General features: G+C 38.7%; 1 protein-coding gene across 1 annotated transcript in view; it reads right to left on the reverse strand.

Moving 5' to 3' along the window:
• Positions 1–14,700: 14,700 nt before the first annotated feature.
• Positions 14,701–26,108, reverse strand: part of LOC101154372 (olfactory receptor 2AG2) — a 165,117-nt gene continuing 153,709 nt past the window's right edge. The window contains exon 3 of the mRNA XM_004050615.5: positions 14,701–18,457. Coding sequence (XP_004050663.3) covers positions 16,970–18,019 — 1,050 coding nt within the window. The 5' untranslated portion in view covers positions 18,020–18,457 and the 3' untranslated portion in view covers positions 14,701–16,969. The remainder of the gene's footprint in view (positions 18,458–26,108) is intronic.

Below are 26,108 nucleotides of genomic sequence, written 5' to 3' on the forward strand. Positions count from 1 at the left end.
CCCAGTCATGTGGAACAGTAAGTCCAATAAACCTCTTTCTTTTGTAAATTGCCCAGTCTTGGGTGCGTCTTTATCAGCAGTGTGAAAACAGAATAATACGGTAAACTGGTACCAGTAGAGTGGGGTGTTGCTGAAAAGATACCTGAAAATGTGGAAACGATTTTGGAACAGTGTAACAGGCAGAGGTTGGAACAGTTTGGAGGGCTCAGAAGAAGACAGAAAAATGTGGGAAAGTTTGGGACTTCCTGGTCTAGGTGTTTAGAAAAATAAGTCATTGGTCTAGGGATAATCCCGAGCCTTTGAGTTAGGGCGCCCAAAGCCATCCCTTGTTTTTCAGCCACATAGAGGGTGAAAGGTTTTTCTAAGTTATGGAGTGCCAAAACAGGAGCGGTTCCTGGTTTTCTTTGGGTTAAGAATGACTATTGGCAGGTTCCATCCCAATTCAAAGGCTTGTGATCACTGTCTTTTAGAGCTTTATAGAGTGGTTTTGCCATAAGCCCAATCCTGGGAATCCAGATCTGGCAGAATCTGGCCATTCCCCAAAAGGCTCTTAACTGTCTCTTAGTTTGAAGGGGCTGGAGTGCCAAAATGGTCTCTTTTTGTTCCTGGGCCAAAGTCCTTGTCCCAGGAGTGAGCACATACCCCACATATTTAACCTTCTAAACAGAGTTCTGGACCTTATGAGGGGATATCCAATCCCCTTTCTTTTCCAGAAAATTAAGAAACTGGATTGTGTTTCTTTCAGAGTCTTCCCTGGTAGGGCTCGAAACTAAAACGTCATCTACATATTGTAAGAGGGCCTCATTAGTTAACTATAGTTCCCTTAATTCCTTATCCTATGCATTGCCAGAGGGATGGGAGTTGTCCTCAAAACCTTGGGGAAGGACTGTCCAGGTAAGCTGAGGTTCAGCATGAGTGTCTGGATCAGTTCATTTGAAAGCAAAAATATACTGGGAGCCTGGGTATAAAAGTATACAAAATAAATCATCCTTTAAGTCTAACACTGAACCAATGAGTGTCTTCAGGGACTTAAATCAATATTGTATAAGGATCAGGAATTACTGGGTGAACTAGGACTACTTCCTCATTAACTGTCCTTAGACCCGAACAAATCTATATTCCCCATTTGGTTTCTTTACAGGCAAAATGGGAGTGTTACATGGAGACTGACAGGACTATAATAACCCCTACTTTAGGAACTTTGCTATTCAGGGCTGGATGCCCCTCTGAGACTCAGGTATCAAAAAATATTGTTTTTTTTTCCCACGGGAAATTAACATTGGGTTTTTAAATAACCTGGACTTGGGAGTACATTAACAGCTCTTCAGGGAACTTCCATGTCCCAAATAGAGGGGTCTACTCAAGAAGCAATGTGTGATGCAAGGGAGGTCTTTTCCTTATCTGTGTTAAGGCAAGCACTTAGAGCTAGGAGAAACATCACTTCCTGGCCTGTTGCCTTCTTATGAGGCACCCTAAATTGAACTGTATCCTGTAATTGGGAAAGTAAGTCTCCCTCCAGTAGAGGGCTAGGACACTCAGGCGTAAGTAAAACTGAGGGAAAATGTATGGTCCTCAATGGTGTAACCAAGGAGGAGGGCAGCTCTCCTAATTTTTCACTGGCCATCAATTCCTGTTGCTGGACAAGAGTGGTAAGACAGTGGCCCTGAGAAATAGGTTAAAACTAAGTAGTCAGCTCCTGTGTCCAATAAGAACTCAGTATTCTTGCCTGCTCTATCAGGGGTTACTGAGGCTCCTTCATGGCGATGGTAAGGTGTCTAGTGGGACCCATAGAAGACCTCAGGCCTTTTCAGGCGTCTGCTTTCTTGGCCATTATAAGTATGGGTGTTTCAGACTCCCTCTTAAGCCTGGGGCAGTCCTTCTTCCAGTGGCTTTCTTGATTACAGAAGGTGCAATGACGTTGGCCTAGAGGCTGGTGAGTGGGGGCTCTTATCTGAGCATCCCAGATGCCAGTCTCACCACATTTCCTTGAGGTGGGTAATCCTGAGGCAGCAGTGCCTAAAACAGCCACTAACAATTGTGCTTATTGGCCAATTCTTTTGGTGTTTGCCTCTTCCTCTGCACTGTCCCTATTATTGTAAACTCCAAAGGCAATATCTAAAAGTTGGCTCGTGGGGGTTTGGGATCCCATTGATACTTTTTGTACCTTCTTCCTAATGTCAGGGGCAAACTGAGTAGTAAAATGTGCACCCAGGAGAGCTTACCCTTCTGGGGAGTCTGGGTCTGTATTAGTATGTTTCCTGAGTGCTTCAACCAAATGGCCCTGAAATGAAATGGGATTTTCATCTTTCTTTTGAGTTATTTCTTTCACCTTATCATAATTAACTGGTTTAACCTCATGCTTTTTTATACCACCTATTAAACAAATTAGCACATGATTTCTGTGTTCAAGATCTTGACATCCTCTCCGATAATCCCATTGAAGGTCTAGATCTGGAACTGCTTCTACTCCCACATAAAATGGCAAGGCCTGGTTTAGTGCAGCCACCGCATCTGCATGTTCATGAGCAATACCTAGAATTCTTTGTTTTTCCTCTACAGTACAAGAAGTGGATAATATTTGCAGAGTTAAATTAAAAGACATGGTCAACTTAACAAACTCCTCTACATGTTTGCCTGGATCCTCCAAAAACTGACCATATTTTTGCTTGCACAAAGCCAAATCAGGCATAGAAAAAGGCACATACACTCCGGCCACTCCTCCATCTCCATCAGCTACCCACTGCAATGAAAACATGTTCAATTCTGGGGGCTGATATGGGGCCCTGTTCCTGGTGGTACTGGTTAGGTTTACTTCTTCAGGCAGTAGAGGATGTGGGCCAGGGCTTGTTGGATAAGTGGGAGGGGTGCCTGACAACCTTAAGGTGGAACCTTGCACTAGAGAACTGGTGGGGGATCTGAAGAGGGCCACAGGTCTCCTAGGAGTAGTAGCTAGGAGAGGTCATCTAGGATATCTGGCATGTCTTTTGGGTGCCTGGGGGTATCATGAACCAGACATGTTCTACAGGTAGCCCTTAAGTTAGAATCCTGGTAGAGCGTTATAAAAGCCTGCACATTAAGGAACTTGTTCCCATTTTCCTTCCTTTTTACAAAGCAAATCTAACTGTACAGTATCATTATAATGTAAAGAAGCATGCCTAGGCCAAATCTGTTGGTTTGCCAATTTTTATTGAATTCAAACGTTACTGCAATAGTAAATGAGTTTTTTTCCTTTTCAATTTGTCTAATAATTTGAATTTACTCCAACTGTCTAAAAGACACCCTAGTGGTGAGTCTTTTGGGATGCTTATTTTTGTCCCAATGTCTAGTAAGGGTCTCTACAGGGGATTTCAGTTAGCCTAGTTTAGCAAATGCTTAATTACTTTTTCCTTTTAATTTCCCACTTTCTACAAAATATAGATAGCAACGTGTTATGAAAGTGGATTATGAGCTACAAATGGGCAGTTGGATGTTTTTATTTTTTATTTTTTCAATGGTGAGCCGGTGGTAGGGTAGAAGAAAACAGCCTTTTTGAAGCAGGAGTGTTACAGCTTTGTGACTGCCTTTGCAGAGCAGGGCTACCCCACAGACAGTGTGCTGAAGGTAGCATTGCCATAGAAAGGGGTGGTAACTCCAAGATGTTGCCATGGCACAGGTGAACTATCATGGCACACTGGTGGAAATGTCTTATCAAAAGCTGCTCCTGCCCAGTCCCTGTTTTAGCTAGTCCTCTATTTGGTCCAGTGTCTGAGCCCCATCTCCGGAGTTGAGTCCCCTCATACATCAAGCAGTGGCCCACAGCCCTATTGAGAGTAGTAGAGAGAAGCATGAGACATAGTTGCTAGATGGGCAACTCATTAGTAAGTGATCAATAGACAACATAAAACTGGCAAATAAAAATAAAGGAGATAAAACTGATGAGCAGAGCTAGAATAGATTTTTTTTCTCACATGGCCTTGGAATTGGGGGTAGGAGGGGTGGGGTTAAAGATGGAAGCCTAGGCCTTGCAAATGTATTTCTTAGGAGGAGGAATGAGATGGACGTTAAATCGAGCCAAAACAAGGAGCCTTGCCTTGGTCCCATGTGTTCCAGTCTGAAATTGTTCCTGGCAGAGCTAAAGCTTTATCATCCTATGTACTGGGGAGGCACCTATGAGTGCAAGTAGAGATTACCCCCTTATATCAGCCAGGTTAAGTCCATAAAATTTACCCGCAGCTTTTTCTGCCTCAGCATGTAGCTTTTCTTGGTCTCTGGAGTTCCAATGAGGCTAAAAAATGGAAATCATGATGTATCATTTTATAGATACAGAATGGCAGTGTCAAAAGCAACTACTGGTCTTAGTAAGAGCATCATAGACAGTCCCAATGACGAATTAATTTGCTGTTTTTCTGACTCCCATGCTAACCATAGCTACCATTCTTAGGCATCCCATCTTATTTCCGAGGCCCTAAGTTTGGCTTCTGGCTAAAACTGCGTGGAAGTTGCAGACATGTCTTTCACCAACAGATGGCGATAAAGAGCAGATCAGGATACTGAATTCTGAGATTTTCCCAACTCCAGCACAGTTAACATTTAGGGCCAGATAATTTATTGTGGGGAACTGTTCTGTGCATTATAGGATGTCTAGCAGCACCTCTGGCCTCTACTCACTAGATGCTAGCAGCACTCCTCACAGTTATGACAACAAAAATGTCTCTAAACATTGTCAAATGTCCTTAAAATATTTGGATTGCCCCATTGAGAGCTACTATGAAATGTGATGTTTAAGTTTTAAATATGAAAACAGAAAAGAATCAAATTTTGATGGAATTTTTGAAAATCTTTGTTGTTGTTTTTTTAAATAACGTGTAGTCATTGAAAAAATGTTTTAAAATGTAGGAAAACATAAGAAAGAAAAAAGCACACAAAACCATTCAAATTACCTTCTGTGAACATTTTAATAGCAATTCTTTCAGGCATATAGACACATAGTTAAATATGTATAATTTTGCATTTATGGCAATGTATAGTATACATACTCTCCTATAATCTCCTTTTCACTCAAAATCTACTAGGGATATCTTTCTAGGTCAACAAATATTGGTATAGTTTAATAATTAACTTTAAAGCCTACATAATGTCCCTTTGTATGTAATTAACCAGGTCACTACTGACAGCCAACCAGGTTCCTACATTTTCACTATTATAAATAGCACGGCAATTAACATCTTTGAGCATACGTTTTTGCACAGCTTGAGAGTGAGATTATTTCACACTCATTTCCTATGTGTCTACAATTTTGCCAGGACCCAGAGCTTTAGGGAGTAGATTAGACATAGATTTTCTTCCAAGGATGTGCAAAAACTGGTGGAAAGAATGCGAACGGTATAATGGGAATGTTTCTAACACAAAGAAATATAAAAGCTTGAGGTGATGGGTACCCCATTTACTCTGATGTGATTATCATGTATTCCTGTATTAAAATATCTCATGTACCCCATAAATATATACACCTACTATGTGTATATATATATATACACCTACTATGTGTATATATATATATACACCTACTATGTGTATATATATATATACAAATTAAAAAATAAAATAAAATAAAATTCCTTTATATACCAGAAGAATGTGAACAGAAGACAGAATAAAATATAAGTAGCATGGAAATGCAAGGTGTAAACATTGACAAAAGATGAAGACATAACTGATTGGATGTCAGGGATATCTTCACAAACATGGGCCTTGAAATAGGTAATATAAAAATTAATCTCAGCTCCTTTTTCTTCAACTATAGTTGTTGCAGCAATCATTTGTTTAAATGCCGATTTCTCTATTTCCCCTGCTCCCTGTGTGCGGGCCATAGCCAGCTTTCTCTTCTCCCTCTTTTTTATATCCTATATTTATTACAGGGTCTCACACTTATCTTTAGTAAAGTTTGCTGAATGGAGGTATTCATGAGAAACTTTCCTGCCTGAAGAGCATTCTCCAAAACAAAGAGAAGGAAGAATTACATAGCAGAAATAGGTCTATGGATTCAAGTTCAAATTCTCTCCAACTTCCCAAACTCAAAGACAGATCAGGAAACAGAAACAGGCAAGAGAGAGTGGAAGAGAAAAAGGTAAATTAATATGCCCTTCTGTGATCTCTTACTCTTTCTCTTTCTGTGATTCTCTTTCCTCTTTTGAAAACCTTATCCAAGGAGAAATATCAATGACTTCAGAAGGGCAATAGGGGGTGATCCTAAGGCTTATACTATGACTCAGATAACGTACAGAAACATTTTACTCTCTTTATTTTAGTCTATAATTTGATATTCCTCTCAAATCCCCATCCACTGGTTAGCAGGAGAAAAAAACAACAACAACAAACCAAACTAATAGTTCAGTCTAATTTTCATTTAGTCTAACCTGACAATTTAATATATTTTTGGGAATTATTCATTCTCTGTTGGATAAAATGATGCTTGATTACTAAGAAAGCCTTCCCCTGCTTCTCATCCCAATGTGTGGTGGAAAGAGTGTCGTTTATTCAAGCTCCTGGTGTTGAGAAGGAACTCTAGCCTCAGCCTTGTTTTTCTGTTGCAGCAGCTCCATCTGCTGGTCTCTCGAGCACTGTTTTTTATGAACCTAGTTGTTCAGCATTCTGCAGGACACCACTGCTGAACTGGCTAGTTCACATGGGGTCTACACTTTCTAAGTTGCTAATGCTGTAAGAAAAATTTTGCTGTATGCATAACCCTGAGTTGATTGCCACATCCTCCAGCCTACAAGTTGGTCCAGCATTCCACACTCTGTTGTTGTCAACTCATTCAGCTATGGAGGCCTATAAGAGCCCACCGGGTTTCAATTCAGTATCTAAATCACATAAAAACTCAAGGCATCTTTGTAAAGTTAAACCCCAGGGGCTCTCTCTACTTGACTGTGATGTGCTACATTTCTGTGACTGAGTCCTAAAGTTGATGCATGGCGTAATTAATCCATTTGGATGTCAAAAGACTAATATTACCTCAGTCTTATTTCTCTCTACTTTTCTTTCATGAAGAATTCTAACTCCTTCCAGACAAATGAATGTCTCCGATAGAGTAAGAAGATGCTTTAATTATGACACTTTTACCTATATCTTCATCTTCACTTTTGTTGTCTGATAAGGTCAAAGCCTTATCCTGTGCTCTGTTCACTGCACCTCCAGGTGTTTAGTCTGGAAAGCTTGAGATTTGGAAGATCAGTGGGAGAGAGACTAGAAGAAAACGGCCTGCTCACACCACATGATACCGGTCTTGAATTCTCACAGACAGAAACACCTTTCTTTATTTATAATATTCTTTCATCATAATTAAGAATCTGGCATGTTGGGCGCTTGTCCATTCATCCAATACACATTCGCAGAGTACCTCTTATGTGCAATGTGCTCTGACCAGCACAATGTGTAAGCCACTGTGTTAATTTTCTATTCCTGCTGTAACAAATTACAACCAATTTGGTGGCTTACAACCACAGATTTATCTTAAGTTCTGGAGGTTAAAGTCCAAAATTAGGTCTTATGGGGCCGAAAACAAGGTATTGGCAGGGCTTCCTTCCTTCTAAAGGCTCTCAGTAAAATCCATTCCCTTGTCCTTCCTGCATCTAGAAACTGCCTGCCTTCCTAGACTCCTGACCCCTTCCACCTTCAAAGCCAACAATGGCCATTCAAGGGTTTCGGTGCATCATTCCAACTCTTGACCCTGCTACCTCCCTCTTATAAGGACCCTTGTGATTATATTGAACCCACCTGGATAATCCGGGATAATTTTCTTGTCTCAAGATTGGTAATTTAATCACATCTACAAAGTCCTTTTTGCCATCTAAGGTACCATGTACAGGTTCTGGGGAGTAGGAATGTGAACATCTTTGGGGGACATTTATTTATCAATAGCATACTCAAAGAGAGACTAGCCCTCAGTGAGTCAAATCACTACAAAACACGTGGCTAATCTTTTTTTAATACTTTTTTTAGCTAAAATATAACAATTATACAAATACGAAAAAATGCTCAGAATGTATATGTACAGCTCAATGAATCTGGCACAAGGCATACACACTCCAGTAACCACTATTCAGGTCAAGTTACAGAGCATTACCAACACCCCAGTATTCTTTCCTTATGCCCTCTTCTAATCACTATACCTTCACTCACTCCTCAAAAGCAGTTTAACACCATACATCAGTTATGTTTCTTAGACAGGCAATTGAAATGATACAATATGTATGTTTTGTGCCTGCCTTCCTTCACTCAATATTATGTTTGTAAGATTTATCCATGTTACTATATGGAGCTATTGTAGTTCATTTTCTTTTCTTTCTTTTTTTTTGAGAGTCTCGCCTTGTCACCCAGGCTGTAGTTCCTCTCTGTTCCATTGGTCTATATATCTGTTTTGGTACCAGTACCATGCTGTTTTTGTTACTTTAGCCTCGTAGTATAGTTTATAGCATTGTAGTATAGATTGCAATGGCACGATCTCGGCTCACTGCAACGTCTGCCTCCCAGGTTCAAATGATTCTCCTGCCTCAGTCTCCTGAGAGCTGGGATTACAGGCGTCTGCCACCACGCCCAGCTAATATTTGCATTTTTTTAGTAGAGACAGGTTTTACCATGTTGGCCAGGCTGATCTCGAGCTCCTGACTGTGTGATCCGCCTGCCTCAGCCTCCCAAAGTGCTGGAATTACAGGTGTGAGCCACTGCGCCTGGCCTCGTAGTTCATTTTCTTTGTTGTATAATGCATTGTATGACTAGATCACAGTTTATTTATCCTTTATGCTGATGAACAAACATGTGGGTTGTTTTCAGCTTGGGGGTATTTTAAACAGTGTTGCTATAAATAGTTTTGCACATGTCTTTTGGTGCACATATACACACATTTCTGTTAGGCATATACAACAAGTAGAATTGCTTGGTTATGGCATATACATATCTTCAACTTCAGTAGAGAATACCAACCAGTTAAAAAAAAATTTTTTTTATTATACTTTAAGTTCTAGGGTATGGTGCAGAACGTGCAGGTTTGTTACATAGGTATATACATGCCATGGTGGTTTGCTGAACCCATCAACCCGTCATCTACATTAGGTATTTCCCCTAATGCTATCCCTCCCCCAGTCCCCCACCCATGACAGGCCCCAGTGTGTGATACCTCCCTGTGTCCATGTGTTCTCATTGTTCAACTCCCACTTATGAGTAAGAACATGCGGTGTTTGGTTTTCTGTTCTTAGTTTGCTGAGAATGATGGTTTCCAGCATCATCCATGTCCCTGCAAAGGACATTGTTTTTATGGCTGCATGGTATTCCATGGTGTATATGTGCCACATTTTCTTAATCCAGCCTATCATTGATGGGCATTTGGGTTGGTTTCAAGTCTTTGCTATTGTGAATAGTGCTGCAATAAACATACATGTGCACGTGTCTATATAGTAGAATAATTTATAATCCTTTGAGTATATACTCAGTAATGGGATTGCTGGGTCAAATGGTATTTCTGGTTCTAGATCTTTGAGGACTCACCACATTGTATTCCACAATCGAACTAATTTACACTCCCACCAACAGTGTAAAAGTGTCCCTATTTCTCCACATCCTCTTCAGCATCTGTTGTTTCCTGGCTTTTTAATGATCACCATTCTAACTGGGGTGAGATGGTATCTCATTGTGGTTTTGATTTGCGTTTCTCTAATGACCAGTGATGATGAGCTTTTTTTCCTATGTTTGTTGGCTGCATAAATGTCTTCTTTTGAGAAGTGTCTGTTCATATCCTTCATCCACTTTTTGATGGGGTTGTTTTTTTTTCTTGTAAATTTGTTTAAGTTCTTTGTAGATTCTGTATATTAGCCCTTTGTCAGATGGATAGATTGCAAAAATTTTCTCCCATTCTGTAGGTTGCATGTTCACTCTGATGACAGATTCTTTTGCTGTGCAGAAGCTCTTTAATTAGATCCCATTTGTCAATTTTGGCTTTTGTTGCCATTGCTTTTGGTGTTTTAGTCATGAAGTCTTTGCCCATGCCTATGTCCTGAATGGTAATGCCTAGGTTTTCTTCTAGGGTTTTTATGGTTTTAGGTCTAACATTTAAGTCTTTAATCCATCTTGAATTAATTTTTGTATAAAGTGTAAGGAAGGGGTCCAGTTTCAGTTGTCCGCATATGGCTAGTTTTCCCAACACCTTTTACTAAATAGGGAATCCTTTCCCCATTACTTGTTTTTGTCAGATTTGTCAAAGATCAGATGGTTGTAGATATGTGGTGTCATTTCTGAGGCCTCTCTGTTCCATTGGTCTATATATCTGTTTTGGTACCAGTACCATGCTGTTTTTGTTACTTTAGCCTTGTAGTATAGTTTAAAGTCAGGTAGCATGATGCCTCCAGCTTTGTTCTTTTTGTTTAGGATTTTCTTGGCCATGCGGCCTCTTTTTTGGTTCCATATGAAATTTGAAGTAGTTTTTTCCAGTTCTGTGAACAAAGTTAATGAGAGCTTGATGGAGACAGCATTGAATCTATAAATTACTTTGGGCATGTGTGAGGAAGGTACTTGTTCTAGCACTCACCAAATTCCAGATAAGAGACACAAAGTTCTCCAGTAGTACTTTTCAATCTCTCATCAACAAACTTAAGATTAGTTCCTTCTTTCCTTATGGAGGGAGGGGTAAAAGAATACTCTGACAGATAACTTCAAATATTCCTCTCCACCAACCTCCAACTGTCTCTCTCTTTCATACCCTAAAAAAGTTGAAGGCTTAACGCTTGTATGCCATCTCTTGATCACCTCCATATACATCCTCCCTAATGGTGTAGCACCTCAGTTTAGAATGTGGAGGTACATGGCAAATATTGTTTTATTTTTAGATTTCAGGTAATATTTCTATGGTATGACATTAGTATAGAGACAATAATCTAACTGAACTTTTGGGAAGTTGAGTCAAGGAGTGTAAGCTTAAAATAATGTACCATAATATTTATGAGTCTGCTCCACTAGAGCATATTATTATTCATATACTCATATTATTATGAGTCTCATAATAATTATGAGTCTGCTCCACCAGACTCATCATTCAATTATTTCTTTTTCTTTTTGAACATTCTAGTAAATTTAAGAATATACTTCTGGAAATTCATTATTATAAACTTTATTGTTTTACACTATAGCAAATGAGGGGAATGCCCACTACATATTCTTTTAACTTATCATTTCAGGGCATGCTGACATCTAAGAGCCATCTTTTGCAACAGAACTTTCTTTGGCTAACATGCCAGTTATGCCTACTTGCCCAGAAGATCAGAATGGCCTAAGATACTAATGTGCCTTACACCAAGCTGCCTTAATTGATAATTGATGAGAATTGGTGTGTAAAAACCCCTAGATTTCTGATACAGTTTGGATGTTGTCCCCTCTAAATCTCATATTGAATTGTAATCCCCAGTGCTGGAGGAGGAGCCTGGTGGGAGGTGACTGGGACATCGGTGTAGATCCCTCATGGCTTGGTGCTGTCCTCCCAATAGTGACTATTCACAAGATCTGATTGTTTAAAAGTGTGTGGTACCTTCTCTCCCCTACTCTCTCTCGCTCCCTCTCTTGCCATGTGACATGTCTGCTCCTGCTTTGCCTTCACCACCATAAATAAAAGCTCCCTGAAGCCTCACCAGATCTGAGTAGTTGCCAGTGCCAGGCTTCCTGTACAGCCTGCAGAACTGTGACCCAATTAAGCCTTTCTTTATAAATTACCCAATCTCATGTATTTTTTATAGCAATGTAAGAATGGCCTACACAATCTCTCACATCGTAGTTGAGGTATACCTCTGAGATACATGTTCTACTCTTTCCAAGAATTCCTTAAGAAGATTAGGAATCAGTTGCCCACAATAAGACAACTCATTCATTATTGAGTCTTTTCTTTGTCTGTTTCCCTCTTGCAAATTCTACTAGTCTTTCCTGGAATTACTTCCTAAATATATTATGTATTCAAATTCTTGCTCCGAATCAAATTCTGAGGGAACCCACATTAAGATAAACTGATTGTTCCTCAGCAAAAAAACAAAGCTGGAGGCATCATGCTACCTGAATTCAAACTATATTACAAGGCTACAGTAACCAAAACAGCATGGTACTGGTACCAAAACAGAGATATAGACCAATGGAACAGAACAGAGCCCTCAGAAATAATACCACACATCTACAACCATCTGATCTTTGACAAACCTGACAAAAACAAGAAATGGGGAAAGGATTCCCTATTTAATAAATGGTGATTGGAAAACTGGCTAGCCACATGTAGAAAGCCAAAACTGGATCCCTTCCTTACACCTTATACAAAAATTAATTCAAGGTGAATTAAAGACTTAAATGTTAGACCTAAAACCATAAAAGACTTAGAACAAAATCTAGGCAATACCATTTAGGACCTAGGCATGGGCAAGGACTTCATGACTAAAACACCAAAAGCAATGGCAACAAAAGCCAAAATAGACAAATGGGATCTAATTAAACTAAAGAGCTTCTGCACAGCAAAAGAAACTACCATCAGAGTGAACAGGCAACCTACAGAATGGGAGAAAAATTTTGCAATCTACCCATCTGACAAAGTGCTAATATACAGAATCTACAAAGAACTTAAACAAATTTACAAGAAAAAAAACAAACAACCCTATCAAAAAGGGGGCAAAGGATATGAACAGACACTTCTCCAAAGAAGACATTTATGCAGCCAACAGACACATCAAAAAGTGCTCATCATCACTGGTCATTAGAGAAACGTAAATCAAAACCACAATGAGATACCATCTCACCCCAGTTAGAATGGTGATCATTAAAAAGTCAGGAAACCACAGATGCTGGAAAGGATGTGGAGAAATAGGAATGCTTTTACACTGTTGGTGGGAGTGTAAACTAGTTCAACCATTGTGGAAGACACTGTGGCGAGTCTTCAAGGATCTAGAACTAGAAATACCATTTGACCCAGTGACCCCATTACTGGATATATACCCAAAGGATTATAAATCATGTGACTATAAAGACACATGCACACATATGTTTATTGCAGCACTATTCACAATAGCAAAGACTTGGAACCAACCCAAATGTCCAACAATGATAGACTAGATTAAGAAAATGTGGCACATATACACCATGGAATACTATGCAGCCATAAAACGGATGAATTCTTCTCCTTTGCAGGGACATGGATGAAGCTGGAAACCATCACTCTGAGCAAACTATCACAAGGACAGAAAACCAAACACCACATGTTCTCACTCATAGGTGGGAACTGAACAATGACTACATATGGACACAGGGCAGGGAACATCACACACTGGGACCTGTCATGGTGTGGGGAACTGGGGGAGGTATAGCATTAGGAGAAATACCTAATGTAAATCACGAGTTAATGAGTGCAGCAAAACAGCATAGCACATGTATACCTATGTAACAAACCTGCACGTTGCACACATGTACCCTAGAACTTAAAGTTAAAAAAAAAAAAAAAAAGACAAACTGTTTGTAATTGTTTTCCCTTGGCTGAAAATTGTCTTTGAATTCATGCTGTCTCTGCCTACTTTGGAAGTATTGCTCTGATACCAAAGGCAGAGAATGACACTACAAGAAAACAAAATTACAGGCCAGTTCATCTAATGAACATAGATGGAAAATTCTCAACAAAAATATGACCAAACCAAACTCAACCGAATATTGAAAGGATCATTCACAATGATCAATCTGGGATTTACTTCAAGGATGCAAGGATGGTTCAACGTGTGCAAAACAGTAAATGTGATATGCTGCATTTATACAATGAAGCTTCTGCATAGCAAAGGAAATAATCATTAGAGTGAAAAGACAACCTATAGAACGGATACAAATATTTTGAATCATATATCTAATAAAGGGTTAATATCCAAAATATATCAGGAACTCAATTCAATAGCAGGAATAACATGAGTAATACATGGGGAAAGAACCTAAATTGACATTTCTTAAAAGAAGACATAAAAATGGCCAACATGTATATGAAAAGGTTCTTAAGATTCATAATCTTCAGGGAAATGGAAATCAAATGAGATATCACCTTACATGAGATATCACCTTCCATCTTTTAGATTGGCTATTATCCAAAAAACAAGATATGACAAGTGTTGGTTAGGAAATGGAAAAAAGGGAGCTTTTGCACACTGTTGGTGGAAATGTAAATTGGTACATTTTACATTGTACCAATTTAAGCAGTATGGAAGTTCCTCAAAAAGTTAAACATAGAACTACTATATGATCCAGCAATGCCAATCTGAGTGTATACCCAAAGAATATAAAATTAGTATGTTTAAGAGATATCTGCACTACTGTGTTCATTGCAGCATTATTCTCAATAGCCAAGCTATGGAATCAACCTAAGTGTCCATCAATGAATGAATGGATTAAAAAATGTGATATATATATATATACACACACACACACCCACAATAGAAAGTCTTACCTTCTTTAAAAAAGAAGGAAATCGTATAATTTCCAACAACATGAATGAATCTGGGGAACATTATTTTAAGTGAAATAAGCCAGGTATAGAAAGAAAAATATCACATGATCTCATTTATATGCAGAACCTGTAAGCTGAATTTACAGAAACAGAGAGTAAAATGGTGGTTACCAAATGTTGAGGTAGGGGGATTTGGGAGATGCTGGTGAAAGGACACAAAACTTCAGTTAGACAGGAGGAATAAGTTCAAGAGATTTATTGTAGATTATGGCAATTATAGTTAATCAGAATATATTGTGTGCTTGAAAATTGCTGAGAAAGTAGATTTTAACTTTTCCTAATGCAAAAAAGATAAATATGTGGAGTAAAGCATATGTTAGTTGGCTTGATTTAGCAATTCCATAAAGTATACATATTTCAAAACATCATGTTTTACATTAAGACATACATATTTTGTCAATAAAAATAATAAACAAATGTTTCATTTCTAAAAGGAAATAATAAAATAAGATTTTTAAAAAAGGCTTTTTACTATTTATCCATATAGCAGCCAAAATGTTTTAAGCACAGTTTACTAAGCTGTGGTCTCAGTACCTGATATTAATTATCTTATTTAATCTACCCAACAATATCACAAGAGCAGGCCAGTAAATATCACCACTTTTAACATCAGCAGACTAAGGTACAAAGAGTTTAATTTAGCGTTCAAAGATGCATAGATGACCAAAGGAAGAGAGGGATTCAAATGCGGGCACTCTGGTCCGCTTTCTCATCACTACTCTAAAATATTCCCTCATAGCAAGGAAGAAGATTCACCAAATTTCAAATGGAAAAAATACAGGACCTTCATCATCATGGACATTTAAATTCGGTAAAATGCATATATGTGCAACAAAAAAGAAAAATTTATAAGTGATTTTTGATTTATTCTAATTTTTTTAATTTTCTCGGTTTTTATAACAAAGTTGGATTAATTTTATAGATTAGCTTTATCTTTTATTTTTTATGGTTTAGCTTTATAGATTAAATAATGTAATATTATTTCTATAAAGAAAACAAGAATTATTGTGTTTTGACAAAGCACTATTCTCAAGAATAATAACACCTATATAAGCCAAGATATTTTGGGAATTCTGCATTCAACAAATTTAAGTTCCCAAATTTTGCTATAAATCTTCCCACACCGATGAGTAGAATAAAAAAAATAAGGCTTATTTAGGCTAGCTAGAAAGCAAATTATAAATTTTATACTTCCTTTTCTATGGAAACACACATGTACATACACTCACCTCAAGAATATAACCTCTTTCAATTGTTTTAATGTTTAAAAACACATTCACATATCTGCAAGTCCACATTTTAAAAAATTTAGACAATATTCCCAACAAATTTCTCTCATTGTTATTGTACTCACTTTAAAACTGGTATTTTCAATTCTATTTTATTCATTCTTTATTTTAGTTTTAATTTTAGGCAATGTAAAAATGCCCATTTTCAAAAAGACTGTCAAAATCTCCAAGTAGAAATATCTTTCTTTATGCTTTTCCATTCTTTCTTTCTATTTATTTATTTATTTATTTATTGAAACGGAGTCTCTCTCTGTTGCTCAGGCTGGAGTGCAGTGGCGCGATCTCAGCTCACTGCGACCTCCGCCTCCCAGGGTCAAGCAATTCTCCTGCCTCAGCCTCCCGAGTAGCTGGGATTACAGGCACCCACCACTATGCCCCGCTCATTTTTGCATTTTTAGTAGAGACCCGGGTTCCACACTTTGGCCAGGCTGGTCTCGAACTCCTTACCTCAGGTGATCTGCCCGCCTCGGCCTCCCAAAGTGCTGGGATTACAGGCGTGAGCTACTGCACCTGGCCACACTCTTTCAATGTAATTATTTATCATTACTCAAGTAACCAATGTGAAGGTCCCTCAGGTCTAGAGTACAAATGCAGTCACATAACTCTTATTCATTTCCACTAACTGCTCAAATAGTCATCTACTTAATAAACAGGAAGTCTAATATATCTTCTGAAAATTCTTCCCTCTATTAGTAGTTTAAGAATCTGCTTCAAAAGGAGTAGTCCTCCTCTGATGCTGAGAGGCTATTGGAATTTGGTCAGTCCAAAACTACTGCTGCTTCTCACTGCTATGTGATGTTAAAATGGAAAGCTAATCCCCTACCATGTCTACTTGGTAATGTGTCAGGACGATGCCTACCACAGAGTGAGTCTACAACACCCATTCAAGGCTTTTCCCCCATCTGGTTATTTTTATAACATGGGTTTCCAAAGTCAGGATGATGTGTGCCAAATGAGTTTAACTCAAGATCATTGTACACACCAGATTCACAGTTGAAAATAAAAGTAAAATTTAAAAAATGTATCTATCATCTCAGAGTACAGTATTGAAGAATGAGTGAGTAGAGAATTTTATTTGGAGCAGGAATGAGTGAGTAGAGAATTTTATCTGGAGGAGGAATGGTGAGAGGAAAGCCATGATCCTTCCCTAGAGCGTGGAATGTGCCAGCAGTATGTATTTTCCCAGGACCCTCCTCAAGGCCCCCATGACCTCCTTATTCCTCAGGCTGTAGATGAGGGGATTCAGGGCTGGAGTGACAATTGTGTAGAAAACAGAGATGATGTTGTCTTGTTTGGGGCTGTGGAAGGAACTGGGCAAGACATACATGAATGTGGCAGCTCCATAGAACATCCCGACCACAATCAGGTGGGAAGAGCAGGTGACAAGGGCTTTCTTCCTCCCCTCATTTGATGGCATACGAAGCACAGTGAATAGGACTAGTGTGTAGGAGGCCACAATGGCAGAAATGGGGAGCAAGAGGAAAGTCACACCTGTCACGTATATTATAAGCTCATACCTGGAGGTATCAGCACAGGCCAACTTCAGCAACGGTGGGATCTCACAGAGCAGATGCCTGATTTCCCAGGACACGCAGAAAGGGAGGTGCATAGTGTACATGGTATGTCCTATAGCAATCAGGGATGCCAGGATCCAGGATGTGGCCACCATGATCCAGCAGACTCTTGGGCTCATGAGGGTCATGTATTTCAGAGGATGACAAATGGCCACATACCTGTCATAGGCCATGAAGGCCAGTAGGAGGTCCTCAGCACTACCCATTGTCAGTGCCAGGAACATCTGAAGGGCACAGCCTCCAAAGGAGATGGTGTTTTCTCTGCGCAGAAAGTCCGCAAGGGCCTTGGGAGTGACAACAGATGTGAACAGGAGGTCCATGAGAGAGAGCTGCCCAAGCAGGAGGTACATGGGCATGTGGAGCCAGGCTTCTATGGTGATGGCCAGGAGCAGCAGACCATTGCTGGTCAGTGCCAACATGTATAGGATTGTAATTGTAGCACAGAGCAGTTCAGGAGACCCACTGTCATTCAGAATCCCAACCAAGATGAAGCCGCTTCCCAAGGTGGAGTTCCGGAGCTCCATGATGTGTTTTTTTAGTTGCCTAGAACCAAATATATTATCAGTGGAAGCTTTTCTAAAGGTGTTCACTCTAGCTTTGGATTGTTCTAGGTCACTGTGCATTGGCCAATAGGAATCCCATAATATGATATATTTTCCATCTCTTAGTATGCCTCTGATTTCTGAATGCTTTTATTGAAATAAACCATCAGCTAAACTGGTATCGGGTATTTTGACATGTTGTTAATAGTAATCATTTAGAAATCCCTTCAAATAAGGTATCCTGAAGAATAAGCCCAAGCAAACATCTTTGTAGATAGATGAAAGCATCTCTTTCTTCACAATGATCAAATATACTGGGGATTGGTTTAAGATCTAGCTATTTTTCTGCTTAAAATGTAGTTGGAATTCCAATTCCGTTTTTAAAATTTTATTTATAAAAAACCTCTTTGCTGTCTTCTCCCTTAAACCAGTCTCATTGTTGTTGATTACTTTCCTCAGTAGGAGACTCTCTGGGTTCTTGGGCTGCTTGATCACCTGGACTCTTCAAGTGCTGCTCTGCTGGAGGGAAAGAGAATTCTGGGCTGAATTTAACAGTCATGGCGGTATCGATTCTAGAGGTAAATCTAGAGGAACAGTACAAAAGGTGTTTGCCGAGATAATAATAAGATGTTTTCTCAGAAACAGGCAGGAATAAAGGCAATACATGAGATTTGTGGCGGCATGGCAGGTGTTTGTGTTTAGGGCACATGATACAAGGGGTGAGCTACAAAGGAGGAGACATTGTAGAAACGGCCCAAAGCAATAGCGTTACCTGTGAGCCACAACAACACACACAAGGTGAGAAGAAGATTTCTCCCCACAAATCTTAGGAATACAAGGAAAATGGTGTTTCTGCTGAACCCTGAATCCATATGATAGCTCTGCTGCTAGGGGTTGAGGAGGAGGAGTGGAGTGTGAGGTCCATGTGGGACAGCGTTCACTTGGCTTGCTTTTTGTGAATGCAGTTTTTTCACAGTCGGATGGAAGACTTAGGAGGCCTTTTGGAAGAGACAAATAATTCTTGATCAAATTATTCATCTTTCCCTTCCATAATCTGCACCTATTTCTCCAACTATCCATTTATGTCACTATCCTGGTCAACTCAGAGTTAGAACCTTTAAGTGGTAAGGTCATATAAAAACCTGACATTGGAAGGCGCATCTGATCCTGCTCCTTTCATTCATTCAATAAATATTTACTAAGGACCTATGATATCTCAGGCACTGCACTTGGGCAACTGTGTAGATGTGAAAAATCGATCACACAAACACCTACATACATCCAATGAAAAAAAAATACATGAAAGAAAATACACTAGGAGAACATATAAGTGAGGTTTCAGGAAAGGATTCACCATGGAAGTGGTATACAAACTAAAGGCTGAGGATAAATAGGAGCTGGCTAAATCAAAATGGGTCAGGATATAATTAAAAAAAAAAAGTGAGGGATGGTACCGTGAAAGTCAGAACCTTAAAATACAGTACATGAATGTCCTCCTTGCACTTTTGCCCAGTGAAGTCTGAACAAGAAACCCCCAGAAAAATACCCTGTATAAGACTGTGTTTCACCACGCAATGTAGTCTAAGAATTTTCTCCTGCCTTACAAAATCAAAACTATAATTTTAATCTAGGAACCACTGACCCACTGACTGGAAAACCTTATTTGTCTGTTGACAACAAAAACACAAGTCCAAAGTCAATTCTAAGCACTATTTCTTCTAAATATTAGATTTGAAATGCCTTCATTTTTCTTGAATAAAAAGATGAATGGACAGGTAAATAAAAGGAGGAACATAATTAGCTGGGCACATTCTTCTAGCTTCCTGCACCAGATGTTTGGACAGGATTTCAAAGAGAAGAAAAATCAGGGCTTGGGTAAGGTGGTGTAACCAGGACTCAGGATCCTACATACCTTCCTCCTCCCTCTGATACGGGACTATTGTTTTCCCTTCTTTCCATTTACTGAGTTCTCTTTGGGGTCATCTAAAGGGAAAGGCCAGAGAACACACACTGGGCCTACAGAGGAAGAGCTTCATTCTGGAAAACTGCTGGTGGTTGCGGGTATTTCAAACCAAGAGAAGTCAGCAGAGGCTGATATTAAGAGGCATTGTTATAGTTTATGGAAAATGGTCAGTCAATTAACAAGGTAGAGCTAAATTTTTGGAAGTATATTTTATAAGTTTTTCTTTTTCATCTCTGCTCAGTATATTTATTTTTTGTATTTACTTCATTTGGCTTTTTGTGTGGCACTGGACTTAGTGCCAAGCAGTCCTGCAGAGCAAAGGCACTTCAGCGTATTTTAGATAGTCCTCCTTTGAGGTACTATTCATTTGGGGACTCACATCAAACTACTGGAGGCCAGGAAAATCTAGATGTAACAAAGGTAAGTACTGAGACTTTTACCAGGAGGCCATCATCAGGAATTCTAGGAACTCACGGCTGGCCAATGGCATAGAATTATTTTGGTTGTTCCTACATGTGCAAGATGGGTACATGTACAAGGCTGATAAGATATAGATGGGAGTGAGTGAATCATAAAGCCTGAGAAACTAGAGAATCTGAGGAGAGCAGTGTAAGGTCTTGACCCTGTTTCTCAGGACTTCCAGACTTCCCATATTGCCTTGAAACAGAGACAGAGCCCTTACCTCATATGGGAAGGGGCATAGCTTCCAGGTGAAGAGGTTCAAGAAGCCAAAGAAAGAAAAGTTGCTTCTTCTGGCCAGGATGAATGTAGGTGTGTGTATGGCTGTCTCTAGGATCAGAGCTCAAAGGCTCCTCCAGTCACTGGCACTGCAAGTCCTCTCTGGAAGTAGAGATAGATGCAGACAGGCAGCTGAGAACCTAGGGCAGGATCCTGCAGAAGTGAGGAGCTGAATCTCTTCCAAAGTTCTCTCATTCACTGTCCTTGCGAGAAAGTCCTTACTGCTTTGGAATGGTTCTAGCTGAGTTCTTAAGTCCAGGTCCTCAGATTTCATATATTCCCCTCATGCTGTGTTTCATGATAAAAGAGGAGCACAGCAGGAATGTGGGAAAAGAGGTATAAGAAGAGCTGCTTAAAAGAGACGCACCAATGCCCAGCCTCACTGTCTCTACGCCAACAGTGAGGCCTGTCCTGGGGGAGGGTTCATAGTCTCACCCTCTCAGCTGACATGACCTCCCCTGAAAATATTGCTCCAGGAAATGGGATTTTAATGAATCCCCTTGGGCATGTCTCCTGGCCTGCCATTTCTTCAAACTTTACTACCAAATGAGCTCTGAACCTTGAGGCCTTGTTCTGTCCCCCATGGGCTTGCTGTGTCTCACCACTCATTGGAGTCTAAGATCTTTCTCCTGCCTTACAAAACCAAAACTATAATTTTAACCTAGAAATCACTGACCGGAAAACCAGACAGAGGCTGTTTCTGACAAAATAGATAGTGTCAGTAACCAATCTGAGAAGCAACACCTCCCTGTCCAGCCCTCTGTCCAAAATATAAAGTATGTCTCATGGGTTCTATAGATGCTGCCACTCACATATCCCTCTTTGTGCCACTAGCCTGGGCTATTACCAACTAGAGGGAGTTAACTATGCTTCTGTTAATATCAAGTCTTCCTTCACTGAGCTTTAATGAGGATCCAGCACTAATTTATTTTTCAGTTCTTTGTTTCTCCTTTCTACTCCCTCTTGTGTGTGTGCATTTGTTCATGGGCCTACATATTCTGTGATCAGTCAGCTGAGCTGCTCAGAGCTTTGGGATGATGACACAGCACCTGCTTGCACTCACTGATGCTTTTAGTTCAGGCTTTCCCATCTCTCACCCAATTCTTTGCTTAATCTTCCTCATTCTTTAGTATCTCTTTAATCACCCATTTCACCAGGAAATGCTGAAAATTTCTTCCGGAGTTATCATATCTTTTCTCTTTGAACTTAAAAAAAATAAAAATAAGTTTCCACTTTCTGTTTATATAAAATATATACTCAAAATTATTTCAGAAGTGCAACAGAAGAACTAATATAAAAATCTTTTTATTTTTTAATTATAAAAGGAATGTACTCAAAAGATGGTTTTAAACATGTAAATTATAAGAGCAGCATTATTCACAGTACAATAAAAATTAGAAACGACCTTTATGCCCATCAGCAGTGGAATAGATAGATATGCACCAAAGGGTTACTATGTAGGAATCTAAACAAAGGAACCAGAGCATACAACAAAAAAAGCAACTTAGGAAACTAATATTAAGGGAAGCAAGAGACACCTTAGGATTATATATCGTGGTACTTCTTTTACAGCGTTAAGAACTTAAGTGAAAATAAACTTCCTATAAATATGTGTACATTCAATAAAACTACATATAAATGAAGAAGGAAAATGATGGACATGAAATTTGGGTTAATAGTTATAGTGAAAGGAGGCAGAGAGCTGGACTGCTAACTGTGGTCGAGTCCAAATCTTCTACTACTTGCCACACGACAGCCAATAAGTGGAGAGAAAAGGTGTTGGGGCAAGGAAGACAACTTTATTTCAGAAAGCCAGCAAACTGAGAAGATGGTGGACTAACATCCTAAAGAACTATCTAAAGTTGATTAATTTTTAGGCTCCTTTTATGTTAGAGGGAGGGGGAAAAGGGATGGGGCTAAGACCAGGAGGTGACTGGTGAACACAGATGTCTGGGCATCAGCAAAGGTCTGAGGAGGTGGCAAAACTTCTTTGTTCATGGTCAACTACTTGTGAAGTCCACCTTGTTTCTATAAATCTTTAATCATTGTTACTTGTATGCATACTTCCTTACCTCCTTGGGGGTCTGTTTCAAAAGTGAGAGAGTCATTAGTTCTAAAGTTAAAGTATAATCTAAATTCTTTTTGTGATTGGCTTGGTCCACAGTAAGAATGAGCAAAGGCAGTTAGCTTGTGAGGTCAGAAGTAAGATGGCATCAGCTACATTAGATTTCTCTCACTGTTTCATGACCTTATGGGAAGGTGAGGATATTATCAAGGTCCTAGCTTGCATTCTGGGAGCTGAGTTTATGGTAATAATCAATTAGTCCCTACATACCTGACATTCAACCTTTCTTTCTATTTCATAGGTAAAAGTAAAGATCACAGATGATTAAGTTTCTCAGATGAAAACTTTCTTACACCTTTTCATTGTCTTATATAGGAACTATTTTTACTCCTTAGCCTTTTATTTCAGAGGAGTAAGTTCTCCTTCTCCACTTTAGGGTTGCCTTCTCCAATTATTACTGAGATTGCTCCTTTTACATCTTCATTCCCTATTCTCTCTGCCTTTACTCCTTCATTTATGTATTTTTCTTGTATCCTAATCCCTCTCTCAATCCTTTGGTTTAGCTTTCAAAGATGATCATGACTTCTCTGCTCAAAAAATAATCCCTAGGTTTTCCTTTTCTTTCATACTATTTCTCTAAATTCCTCTCATTTTTGTAATAGGTTCCTTTAAAAATTTTTAGTTGAAAAGTAAAAATTGTATATATTTATTGTGTACCACATGACGTTTTGAAATAGGTATACATTGTAGAATGGATAAATTGAGCTAATTAACATTGGCACTGCCTCATACATTTATCTTTTTTGTGTGGTAAGTACACTAAAATATACTGTGAACAATTTCAAGAATATAATACATGGCTACTAACTGTAGTTACTATGTTGTACAATAGATCTCTTAAACTTACCCTTCCCGTATAACTGAAATTTTGTATCCCATGACCAACATCTTCCCAATGTTCTGCACCTCTACTGTCCCCTGGTAACCACCATTGTACTCTCTGCTTTTGTGAGTTCAACCCTTTTAGATTCCACATATGAAGAGAACATGTAGTATCTTTCTTTCTGAGTTTCGCTTGCTTTACTTGACATAATATCCACCAAGTTCATCTATGTTGTCACAAACTATAGCATTTCCTTTTTTTAAAAAAAGCTAAGTGGTATTCCAATGTGTGTGTGTGTGTATATATATATATATATACACACATATATATGACATTTTCTTTATTCATTCGTCAGTTGATGGACACTTAGGTTGATTTCATAGCTTGGCTATTGAGAATAAGGATGCTATTAACATGAGAGTGCAGATATCTCCTCCACATGCTGATTTCCTATCCTTTGGGTATATACCCAGTAGTAGCATTGCTGGATCATATGGTAGTTCTATTTTTATCTTTTTAAGGAACCTCCATACTGCTTTCCCTAATGTCTGTACCAATTTACATTCTCACCCACATTGTTTAAGTGTGCCTTTTTCTCCATATTTTTGCCAACACTTGTTATCTTTTGTCCTTTTGATGACAGCCATTCTAACAGATGGGAAGTGATATCTCATTGTGGTTTTGATTTGCATTTTCCTGATGATTAGTAATGTTGAACATTTTTCATATACTTGTTGGCCATTTTTATGTCCTCTCTTGAGAAATGTCTTTGATTTTCTTTCCTCATTCTTTTTTTTTTTTTTTTTGAGACGGAGTCTCCCTCTGTTGCCCAGAGTGGAGTGCAGTGGTGCGATCTTGGCTCACTGCAACTCTGCCTCCCGGGTTCACACCATTCTCCTGCCTCACCCTCCCAAGTAGCTGGGACTACAGGCGCCCGCCACCACGCGTGGCTGATTTTTTGTATTTTTAGTAGAGACGGGGTTTCACTATGTTAGCCAGGATGGTCTTGATCTCCTGACCTTGTGATCTGCCTGCCTCGGCCTCCCAAAGTGCTGGGATTACAGGCGTGAGCCACCGCGCCCAGCCGCTCATTCTTTAATCAGACTGTTTTCTTACTATTGAGTTTCTTACATATTTTGGTTTAAATCTCTTATCAAATGTATGGTTTGCAAATATATTCTCTCATTCCATAGGTTGTCTTATCACTTTCATAATTGTCTCCTTTGCTGTGCAGAAGCATTTTAGTTTGATGTAGTCCCATTTGCCTATTTTTCCCTGTGTTTTTGGGGTCATATTAAAAAAATCTTTGATCAGACCAATGTCATGGATCTATTCTCCTATATTTTATTCTAGTAGTTTTACAGTTTCAGGCCTTACATTTAAGTCTTTAACCCATTTTGAGTTGATTTTTTTGTATGTGGTATAAGATAGGGTCTAATTTCATTTTTCTGCATGTGGATGTCTACGTTTTCTAACACTCCTTACCAAAAAAACTGCTCTTTCCCCGTTATGTTTTCCTGGCACCTTTGTCAAATATCAATTGACCAAAGCTGTATGGATTGATTTATAGGTCTCTATTTCATTCTATTCCATTGGTGTATGTGTAGGTTTTTATGCTATCATCCTGTTTTCATTACTATAGTTTTGCAAGCATATTTTGAAATCAGGTAATGTGATGCCTCTGGCTTTGTTCTTTTTGCTCAAGATTGCTTCTGTTAGTTGGGGTCTTTTGTGATTCCATATGAATTTTATAATTGTATTTTATATTTCTGTACAGAATGTCATTGAAATTTTTGTAAGGATTGAATTGAAGCTATAGATTGCTTTTGGTAGTATGGATATTTTAACAATATTAATTTTTCCAATTTATGAACGTGGGATATATTTCCATTTTCTGTATCTCCTTCAATTTCTTTCATCAATGTTTTATAGTTTCAGTGTACAAATCTTTCACATCCTTGGTTAAATTTATTTTTAAGTATTTTAATTTGTTTTATTATTTTATTTTGTGGCCATCTTTAATCTTTTTTATCATTTATTTTATCTTTAATTAATTTATTATTTTATGTTTTGGCTATTGCGGATGGGATCATTTCCTTAATTTCCTTTTCAGATAGTTCATTTTTAGTCTATAGAAATGCAAGTGCTTTTTATACATTGATTTTGTATCTTGCAACCTTACTGAATTTTTTAGTTCTAAGACTTTTTTTAGTATTTTGGGTTTTTTATATAAATGAGCATTTACAAACAGAAAAAATTTACTTTTTTCTTTCCAATTTGAATGCCTATTTCTTTCTTTTGCCTGATTGCCCTGGCCAGAACTTCCAGTACTATGTTGAATACAAATGGCAAGAGTGGGCATGCTTGTCTTTTTCCTGATACTGGAGGAAAGATTTCAACTTTTCTCCACTAAGTATGATGTCAGATGTGGGCGGGTAATATATGGCCTTTATTATGTTGAGGTACATTCTTTCAATATGTAATTTGTTGAGTTTTTCTCATGAAAAGATGTTGAATTTTA

Source organism: Gorilla gorilla, chromosome 9 (genome assembly GCF_029281585.2).
Source record: "Gorilla gorilla gorilla isolate KB3781 chromosome 9, NHGRI_mGorGor1-v2.1_pri, whole genome shotgun sequence".
Taxonomy (NCBI): domain Eukaryota; kingdom Metazoa; phylum Chordata; class Mammalia; order Primates; family Hominidae; genus Gorilla; species Gorilla gorilla.